The following is an 11,070-nucleotide window of genomic DNA, read 5'->3' as shown; positions in this document are numbered from 1 at the left end:
TCTTATTATTATGAGAAAAGGGGTGATGCACTGACAGTGTAAAGTATTTTTACACTGTCAACCAATCACCACCCATGTATCCAATTAAAACATTTTTTTATTTAAAAAAAACTTAATGACATGACATATTTATTATTTTCTATTGGATGACAGTGTAAAATTACTTTACACTGTCAGTGCACTACCTTTTAACTCTATTATTATTATTATTATTATTATTATTATTATTATTATTATTATTATTATTATTATTATTATTATTATTATTATTATTATTATTATTATTATTATTATTATTATTAGCTATTAAATTGAGAATCAAAGACTTTTTATATAAAAATGTGAGAATTAGAGTAATAAGATAAACGAGACATTTGCTTATTTTTGTATAAATAATTATTCAATTTTTTGTTTAAATATAAAATTAAAAAATTAATTTACATAAAAAAAATAATTTTGAAGAGCACAAATACATCTCATTTTTAAATTTTTTGTATTAATTTATTTCCCCATATCTTAATTTTAATTGAATATTATATTATTATTATTATTTATAATAGTGATAGTTGGATATTATATTATTAGTATTAGTATTTCCTTTTATTATATTATATTATTATTAATATTAATATAGGGTCAAATTAGTCTTAATATATTAATAAGAATGGAAGTTATAAAATTAATAAAATAAATACTTTAAAATACATTAAATATAATTTTTGATGGGTTTTTATGGTTTCATAATAATAATAATAATAATGTATTAATTGTTATTGTAAAGAATTATTAAAATTAAGAGAAAAACGTTTTAATAGTTACATTTTTATTAAATAGAGAACCTTATAGAAATGAAATTTTTTTAAAAAAATATTAAAGTGAAAATTAATAGATTTATATAAAAAATGAATAAAAATTAAAAAATATATGTTTAAAAAAATAGGGGTCTTGTTAGATTTGATCTTTGTTTTTTATAATTATTTAAATAATTTTATGAATTAAATATAAAATTAAGAAAAATTATATGAACTCCAAAATCATGAAATATTAAACAAATGATATAAATTTTAGAAAATGAAAGAGGAAATATATGAGAATATAAAAAATAGCAAAAATGAAATTTTTAAAATCAGTATAAAAAGATAGATAACTAATTGAAAGGGTGATAATATATTATTATTAATAATAAAAATTTTAAAATTAATAAACCAAATGCTTTAAAATATATTAAATAATAAGGACTTTTAATTTTTTTTACAAATTACTTACATTTTATTTTTTAATTTAAATAAAATATTATTAATCATTTATAACAATAGTTTGAATTTTTTTAAAATTAATAAAATATAAACTTATGTTAAATTTATTTTTATTTTTAAATCTAAAATAAACTAAATAATAAGGACTTTTAATTTTTTTGTTACAGATTACTTACATTTTATTTTTTAATTTAAATAAAATATTATTAATTATTTATAACAATAGTTTGAATGTTTTAACAAATTAATAAAATATAAACTTATAAATATTATATATTACATATTTATATAATTATTATTAATATTCGTGACTGAATATTATATTATATTATTATTATGATTATTATATTTATTTATTTTTAATATAGGGTTAAATTAGTAAAAGTTAAAATTAATATTTTTGTTTAGATTTATTATGAAAGTGACATGTGGCCAAATTTTGTTTAGAGATACTATCAATGTGACATGTGGCTAGGGTTGCCATCATGACAACCTTGGATTTATATATACTAGATTGTATAAATTAATTGTTATTAATTATCAATTTGATTAGATTTAATATAGGGTTAAATTAGTAAAAGTTAAAATTAATATTTTTGTTTAGATTTATTATGAAAGTGACATGTGGCCAAATTTTGTTTAGAGATACTACCAAGGTGACATGTGGCTAGGGTTGCCATCATGACAACCTTGGATTTATATATACTAGATTGTATAAATTAATTGTTATTAATTATCAGTTTGATTGATATATGATATATTCGGTAGGGATATTTTTGTAGTTGTAACATTAGTTACAGGAATATACTTTACAAAACAAACACGATTATGAATTTAATTGATATACACTAACAGTGTAAAACAGTTGTAGTTTTACACCGTCAGTGAATCGTGACCTTTAAAGAATTTTACAATGACAATGCATAATAATAATAATTAATCTCTATGATTATACCTTGAATTTTTTTTTTAAAGTTCGTAAAAGTTTTACTTTTAACCAAACACATTTTATTATATTTATTTGAAAATGAAATTTTCACATTTATGTTACGTACAGGAAAATTAATCCTAGGAAATTTTTTGTATCACCGAAACAAATGCATCCTAAATGTCTAATAAAGATAAACAATGCCTCTAGAATAAAGCATCTATCAAATTCTCTTTATATCATAAGATCATTTTTTAATAAAGCCTTTTAAGTCGGCCTATTTAAATAAATATGAATACTTTTTTTATTATTATTATGTTATATTTTGTACTTTGAATTAAAATACATAAATAAAACTTGGTTATCTTGAAGAACTTGTGAAAATAAGATAAAAATTTGATAACATTGTTTTCATAAATTCTCTTAAATAAATAGTCTACCAGAACATATGTTATTAGGTAAGTTAAAATAAGTCAATGCAATCAAATTTTTAATCTCTTGCTCTTTTAGTTAGTTAGTCTATTTAAATATTATTTTAATTGTTTATTTATATTGTCTAAAATAAATAGGCTTTTATATAGACTAACATGTTAATCGGCAGTGGCGGAACATAGTTAGGACTAGGGGGTGCCACGGCCACCCCAAGCTTTTTTTTTAATTTTTTTTATAATGTGAAAATACTAAACTACCCCTATTTAAAAAGATTATAACAACTTTGCCATCAAATCTTTTTACTCTTTACTTACCAACAACCCTAATATTTTCCCAACAATCAAAATACTCTCCTTTTCAATTTTTTTACGGTGAACTCATCCAACCACCACATACCTTTTTTCATTCCACCATTTGCTTCAATAGTAGCTCTTCTTCATCTAACAACTTGCTACCACTTGATTGAGTAAGATTAATTTATTTGTTTGTTATGTTTTTGAAAAAATAAATTTATCCTCTAGGTTTGTCTTATGATTGTGATAAACTCATTGATTTGATTTGTTTTATTACCAACTTACTAAGTTGTGTAATATTGTATTATAAATTTAGAGTTTGAATTGTGATTTTGTTGTGTTATGATTTTGATTTAGGATTAGTTTGGGATTTTGTTGTGTTATGATTTTGACTTGGGATTGATTTTCACTAAGATTTTGTTAGGTTATGATTTTGATTTGGAATTTAATTTGGGAGTGATTCTAACTAAGATTGATTTTGGATTTTGTTATGGTTTGTTAATTTATTTAATTGATTATGCAACACACAAAAGTTATAATGAAGAGTAGAAAAATTGATTCTTTTTTCAAGAGGAAAGAAAGAGATGAAGAGGATTTCACACCTATCCCCGAACCTCAAAGAGTTCTTGAGAATCCAAGAATTGAAGAAAACATTGATAGAGTTTTTTCGAATGATATTGAGAATTCTTTAGAACGCGGTCCTGGAAAACGTCCTTCAATGTGGGAATATAATGTAAATCAAATGGATGAAATACGAAGAGCTTATTTAAAATGGGGTCCATATTAAATGAATTTAGAGCAATATCCATTATCTGGTAAAGAAGATCATCAAAGACGCTTTCAACACGCTTGGTTTAGCCTTTTTCCTTCATGGTTAGAATATTCACCTTCAGAAGATGCTGCTTATTGCTTACCATGTTATCTTTTTAGCAAAAGACCAAGTGGACGTCCTGGTTCCGATGTCTTCATTTCTACAGGTTTTAGAGGTTGGAAGAAAGTTAGAAATGGAAAGAATTGTGCATTTCTTAAACATATAGGGAAAGATCCTTGTTCACCACATAACAATGTTATGAAAGCTTGTCAAGACTTGTTGAATCAAGATGGTCACATTAGGAATATTGTTCAAGCTCAAAGTTCAATTGATATAATGAAGAATCGACTACATCTCAAGACTTCAATTGACACTGTTTGTTGGTTAACTTTTCGAGCGTGTGCTTTTAGAGGTCATGATGAAAGTACAACATCATTAAACCAAGGTAATTTTCTTGAATTGATAAAACTCTTAGCATGTTATAATGATGAAGTTGCAAAAGTTGTGCTGGAAAATGCTCCATCTAATAGCAAGTATACTTCACATCTTATTCAAAAAGAGATCTTGCACATTCTTTCAAGTAGGGTGAAAAAGTATATCCGTGAAGAAATTGGTGATTTCAAATTTTGTATAATTGTAGATGAAGCGCGTGATGAATCCAAAAAAGAGCAAATGTCTCTTGTTTTGAGATTTATTGATAAAGATGGTTTTATATAAGAGAGATTTTTTGGCCTTGCACGTGTTAATGACACTACATCTTTAACTCTTAAGCAAAAAGTTTGTGATATACTTTCTCTGCATAATCTTGATGTCTCTAACATTCATGGTCAAGGGTATGATGGTGCTAGCAATATGAGAGGAGAGTGGAACGGTTTACAAGCACTCTTTATGAAGGATTGTCCTTACGCATATTATGTTCATTGTTTTGTTCATCGATTGTAACTTGCTTTGGTTACCGCATCAAGAGAAGTTAAATCAATTCATCAATTCTTTGAGAAGTTGACTTTAATTGTCAATGTTGTTTGTTCTTCTACAAAGCGCCATAACGAGTTACAAGCTTCCCAATTAGATGAAATTGAACATTTATTAGAGATTGGTGAGATTGTAACGGGTAAAGGTGAAAATCAAATTGGTACTTTGAAGCGAGCAGGGGATACTCGTTGGGGATCACATTTCTCTTCTATTTCTAGCTTGATAAATATGTATGAAGCAACTTGTTCTGTTTCAAGAAAATTTGCAAAGGAAGGATTAAGTTATGCTTCACGTGGAGATGCAGATAGTGCTTACAATTATTTGAAGTAATTTGATTTCATCTTCATATTGCATTTGATGAAAGAAATTATGGGGATCACAAATGTTCTTTGTCAAGCTTTACAACAACAATCTCAGGCTGTAGTTAATGCTATGCATTTGGTTTGTTCAACAAAAACTCTTATTCAAGAATTAAGAGAAATTGGTTGGGATGAATTGTTTGCTACTGTGAAGTTTTTTTTGTGAAAAACATGATATTGAGATTCCTGATCTTAATGATGTCCATTCAACAACAAGATTTGGTCGTTCTCGTCTTGAAGAAAATCAGGTAACCATTGAGCATTATTTTAGAGTTGAAATATTTTTCACTACCATTGACAAACAATTGCAAGAGTTGAATAACAGATTTAGTGAGCAAGCGATTGATTTGTTAACTCTAAGTTGCGCTTTGGCTCCAACGGATAATTACAAGGCTTTTAATCTTGATACCATTTACACTCTAGTTGAAAAATATTATCTTATGGACTTCAATGAGCAAGAGAAGACTAATTTGAAATTTCAACTTCGGCATTTTATTATTGACGCTCGTCAAGCATCAAGTTTGAATAATTTGTCAACTATTCAAGAATTATGTTCATCTTTGGTTGTAACTGAAAAGAAGGAAATTTATTATTTGATTGATAGACTGTTCCGCCTTATCATGACTCTCTCTGTATCTACAGCTACTACAAAAAAATCTTTTTCGACAATGAAAATTATCAAGACAAGGTTGAGAAACAAAATGGAAGCTGATTTTCTAGGAGATAGCATGACGGTTAACATTGAAAGAGAAATTGCTGCAAGTATTGATTCTGAGACTATTATTGATGATTTCAAGCTACTCAAAAATCGTAGAGCATTACTTTAAGGTATTTTTATGTAACTCTTTAACTATTTCATGTTTAACTTTGTGTTTATTACAATTTAGATATTTTATATACATTATGGTATGAATATTTTATTTATAAATGATAGTTTAATTTGGTGGCCACCTCAAACTTTATAGTCTGGTTCCGCCACTATTAATCGGGTCTTCGAAAAGGTCAGACTCAGGCCTAAAAATAAACCTACGACAGGTTACAGGACAGACTTAGACTTCAATATTTTTTGACAAATCAGACTTAAACTTAGTAAAACCTAACTCGACCCAACATATTTTCACCCCTAATTATCCATTACACTTTCAAAACATCTTCAAACCAAAATATCAATTTCATTTAAACCATCCACCTACCATAATTCCCTTTAAGGTATCCAATGCTGCCGAAACGTGTACTCATTAATGACACTTTTATTATTATGATTTTTTGAAATCCCATGATACATTTATTGAATACAAATACAAATATTAAATGTGAAGAGAACGAATCAGTTAACATGATACCTTCCTTCCTCATACATGAAAGACAAGAAAACAAGCAATGTCTTATTTATTCAAGAGCTCAACATAGACCTAACTCTTGTCTACTTTTTCTACTTCTTCTGAATATTGAAATCAATAACATGCTCCTTCCACACTTTGTCATCATCAAGATAATGTTCATAAAAGCTTACTTTTCCACTTGATCTAACTGTTAAAGCAGCACTACTCCTAGTGCCATATAAACCCTACAAAATTTTATATATTTATATACATGAATAATTAAGTAAAAATTTACATTAATTCTATGATTATTATTATATCTTTAATTAATTAACTTACCAGTGATGTTTCTACTTGAACAAAAATTGAGCTTAGATTGAACTCCCAATCAAGTGAGCATATATTAGGTAGCATGGTTTTTTCTGCTTTAAGTTTGTCCTTCATTAGCTTTTTAATTACTTCCTTCATATTAATCTCACCCTCCATATTTTCGGCAAGATACTCTTTGAATTTAATTCGAAGCCGTTGAGCCTGTATATATAACAAAAATTATATAGAAAAAAAAAAATAAACAAACAACAAACTGCACTGCAAACCTGCAATGTTAAGATAAATATAGATGTGCAAGATTGGTGTTGAATGATAAAAAAAAGTAAGAGGAAATTAATAATAAGTATGTTTAGAAACCTTATGCCATGGTGAATTTAGCTTGGCGTTTGAAAGAACATGAAGGCCAGGAGGAACCTCTTGAATGGTAATAGGCTTTCCCTTGGGCCTGTTGGAGATGTACACCATGGATTTGGAGGTGATATCACCAACGACTAAGTTGAATCCATTGTAATATTGAGCTTCTGTTTGTAAGCTTTCTGCAAATTCTTTGGGATTCTTGTTGTTCTGCCATTTATTAACAAAATGAAGAAATATAAAAATGTAAACTGTATTATCTCTATAACTGTATTATCTGTGGATTTAATTTTCTTTATATTTAAAAAATATATATATAATAAAAAGTAAACTCTAATTTTTATTGGTAAAAAATATAATAATAATTATTAAAAATTCACGTACAAACTGTGAGATTTAAAATTCAAACTCAATTGTTAATGTCAAATCTAATAATATTAACTTTTTTATTTTATTTTATATAAACATAATACTAACAAATTATACACATTTATATAATTCAACTTAATTAATAAATGTTGATATTATTAAATTAGATATTCTATTTTAAATTCAGAATGTTATGATTGTGGATGTAAATTTCTAACCATTATTATTATTTCGTCTATAAACACTATAAAAAAAGTAGTAACTAGTTATACACACATTTGTGCATATTATTTATATACCTTGAGAAACATGAGGGGTAAGTCTCCACGAGTTTTGGCCTCAGGGTGAGTATGAACCTCCAAAACATTGGTAAGAAAAGCCACTCTTCCTTGTGAAGTACAAGCCAACCATGTTCCTCCTCCAACTTCATCTCTTCCTCCCACTATATCACATTCTTCCCACCATGACACTTTCTTCGTAGCCCTACAAATAAATCCAAAAAATTAACAAAAATCAAACATCACAATAAAAAATCTATATATGCATACTAATCAACCTTACCTATTATGATATTCATCTCTATTGTTTAAGAGAAGAAAAGGATAGAGTGGATGAGATTGCCATAGAAACAAAGCTATACACATTGTTGATAAATCTTCAATATCAATACTCCCAAGTAAGGATAATGTTATAATATATAGAGCAAATATTATACTTGATTTATAGGTTTGATCCATTAATTAAAAGAATCTAATTTTAACACTGCATGATCGTTACATAATTATGTGATCAATTGGTGGAGCATAAACCGATTAGTTGGTTACATGCATATGTTTAAATTGGAGTACATTGATGCTGATATTGGATCCTAGGATGTATTTGCTTGCTGCTTTATGTCCTACCACTATATCTCTTAGCTGTGACCTCTAAAAGGTTATGAACAAATCCAAGCGGCGTTCATCTATATCATTAATGTTCAACAAAATTAAACCATTTTTTTTTGGAAAAGGCTAGTGTAGTGCACCCACTATCACTACTAGGGTGTTCAAATTCAAACCGATTCACTTAAAAACATAAAACAGTTAATCGATCTAAAAAATAAAAAACGGTAAAAACCCGTTTGGTTTTAATTGGATTTCGAATTGGTTTTACAAAACTCATCCAAACTAAACCGGAATCGCGTGTATATATTTTAATATATATTTAATTTTTTTTATCAATATAATATATTATATCAATTTATTATTCGAAGATATTTATTTTTTAAAACTATTTATAAATTTAATTTAATTTTTATTATTTTATTGGTTTCAATCATAATCAATATTTTTACCTTAAAATCAATTCAAACCGAACCGCGAAATCCTCTACCAGTACCCCAAATATATTTTAAAAAATATGGGAAAACAAAGATTTAGGATATTTGTATAATGTTTTAAAAATTGGACAGAAGCAACCTGTTTAATTTGGATGGATTGTAAACTAAAATTGAATTCAGTCGAATCAATTTGTTAAATCACTGATGAGTCAAAATCAATGTAAAATGGAAAAAATTGTATTGAATTTTCCAAAACTGTTTGAAGAATATGAATCCAATTTTGAGAAACTCTCCGACCCAAAGAAATGTGTATCTCAAACAATACACATTGTACAACTCCAAACATTTGCAATATTTTGAGATAATAGCATAGGAGAATACAACAGGATAATGTAATAATGTATATATTTTATTGTTGACATAGAACAACATAACTATTTAGAAACAACTTCATTCTAAATTTAACCAATTAAATACATGAAGAAAATGAATATCCAAAGAAAGAATTTTTGAAAATCTTTATGGTTGAAACATTTTATAATCCCGAATGAATTACACATTAAATTTAGCATGCTAACTTACATTATTTGTATCAAATTCCATGTGGCGTGTCATGAATTTTATCCTCGAGGTATTAATGCAGTTGTTGTCACCTCCCTTTAAAATTCCATACATCGATTCTACAAAGGAAAAAAAGCAAACACATGGATTATATATAGGAAAATGCTGCTATAAGGACTCAACTTAATGATATTTTTATTAGAAATATTCTCTTAAAATGTGTATTCAATTTTTTGAAAATTTAAACATGACTTTATTACATTTAAATTTTTTTAATTATAGTGTGTTAACATGTGCTCTAGAGCACATGTTAGCATGATTATATTTAAAATAGCTACAATATACATAGAAAATATAATGGTTCACCTTTCAAGCTTTGAAGTGCAAATGTGCTTTCAACACGGTAATAATACATGATGTGCCATGAAGATGATATTGTTCGAAGAAGAAAGTTAGAAAAAGATCACATGAGTCAGCTATAACACATCTATTTATATTGATCCCAATAAAATAAGTTGAAGTTGAGAAATGAGTAGGAAGTCTTGGGAAAAGTAAAAGTTTGATGTTAAGCGTGAAGGGTGCCTTGGAATTGTATCATCTTCATGTCGTCTATTTCAAACATAGTCATGTCATTTACTTTCCTTCCAACCTATACAAAATATTGTCCGTCGTCGATCACGTCAATATTGATCGCCATTGTTTAATTGTGATTCTTTCTCGTCTTCGATCATATCATTTGCTTATCGTAGTTTCATGTTTCTCCGTGTTTCAAGTTTGTGTTTGTATTTTATCTTAGGAATCTTTATGTTTAATTTTGATTTCATTTGTTGTTGAATTAAATATACTTCTATATTTATTTTAGTTATTTTATCTTATTTAATTTATGTATTTTAAATTGTTTGAATTTTATTTTAGTTATTTTATTTTTAAAAAAAATTTAGGTATTACATTATAGTTTAATTTTGGTTTGAATTGTTTCATATTATTTTATTATAATTATTTAATTTTTTCAAATTGTTCTTGAATTTGACTTTTAACCTGTGCAATGCACGATTATGTTACATTTTGAAATTTTATTCCTCATGGGGTAGATGTTGGACCAGATGTCTGTGACAACTTGTCCAACCTTTTAAACCAATTTTCACACAATATGATAGCAATACAGAATTAAAGACAAAGCAATAAAGAACACGAGAGAATTGATAATCCATTTCAGTGTAAAACACACCTACATCTAGGGGCATCCATATCCAAGAAAGGAAATCCACTCTTCTATAGAATTAGTACAAAGTGTCTTAAATGAACAAACCTCTTATTCAATGTCTCTATTCTTAATGCTATCCTAGTGTCTTTCTATATAAGTCTCCCCCTAAATATGAGAAGCCCCTCTCATTTCTCTCAATCACTAATCTCAAGTGATCAACATCAATAAACACAATGATGAATGTTGAATTACAGCTCAACTAAACAAACCAACTATTATTCCATATGATGGAGCCATAGTGTGGTGTACAAGTAACAACAAACAAAAGACACAGCCTAAAACCTAAATTGACATTCAAGCTTGTGGTTTTTAAGGCATGGAAAAAGTATCTATATATAGCAATCTATAGTTGCGCTTTTCTCCTTGGATTTTGGCAAAAATCTCGTCCATATATTGTGAAGATTTGTTTCTCCAAAACAACTCCACAAAAAGATTTCATTCGATTTGAACTCAAATTTAAATCTCCATTATTTAAATTTAACCTAATCAAATAATCAACCA

The 11,070-nt window shown here is 27.0% G+C and overlaps 1 protein-coding gene and 1 pseudogene across 1 annotated transcript; one reads left to right on the top strand and one right to left on the bottom strand.

Moving 5' to 3' along the window:
- The first annotated feature begins 3,447 nt into the window (after positions 1 to 3,447).
- On the top strand, positions 3,448 to 5,878 carry LOC131634892 (uncharacterized; annotated as a pseudogene).
- Positions 5,879 to 6,291: 413 nt separating this feature from the next.
- LOC131634902 (uncharacterized) lies at positions 6,292 to 8,200 on the bottom strand. Its single transcript, XM_058905524.1, has 5 exons — positions 7,988 to 8,200; positions 7,726 to 7,909; positions 7,061 to 7,267; positions 6,713 to 6,904; positions 6,292 to 6,618 (listed from the first exon to the last, which is right to left on the bottom strand). Exons 1-5 carry the CDS (start codon positions 8,161 to 8,163, stop codon positions 6,484 to 6,486), a joined length of 894 nt encoding a protein of 297 aa, XP_058761507.1. The 5' UTR covers positions 8,164 to 8,200; the 3' UTR covers positions 6,292 to 6,483.
- Positions 8,201 to 11,070: the final 2,870 nt, after the last annotated feature.

Source organism: Vicia villosa, unplaced genomic scaffold, assembly GCF_029867415.1.
Source record: "Vicia villosa cultivar HV-30 ecotype Madison, WI unplaced genomic scaffold, Vvil1.0 ctg.001376F_1_1, whole genome shotgun sequence".
In the NCBI taxonomy this organism is placed as follows: domain Eukaryota; kingdom Viridiplantae; phylum Streptophyta; class Magnoliopsida; order Fabales; family Fabaceae; genus Vicia; species Vicia villosa.
The sequence above is the reverse complement of the archived record's forward strand: the minus strand, read 5'-3'. Positions and strand labels throughout refer to the sequence as shown.

Bases quoted from the DNA above. Each gene is read 5' to 3' on its own strand.
- LOC131634902 (XM_058905524.1), bottom strand. From the start codon at position 8,163: ATGGATCAAACCTATAAATCAAGTATAATATTTGCTCTATATATTATA. The intron at 7,910-7,987 runs GTAAGGTTGATT...ATTTATTTGTAG, and splicing joins AGAGATGAATATCATAATAG to GGCTACGAAGAAAGTGTCAT. The intron at 7,268-7,725 runs GTATATAAATAA...AATAAATGGCAG, and splicing joins TACCCCTCATGTTTCTCAAG to AACAACAAGAATCCCAAAGA.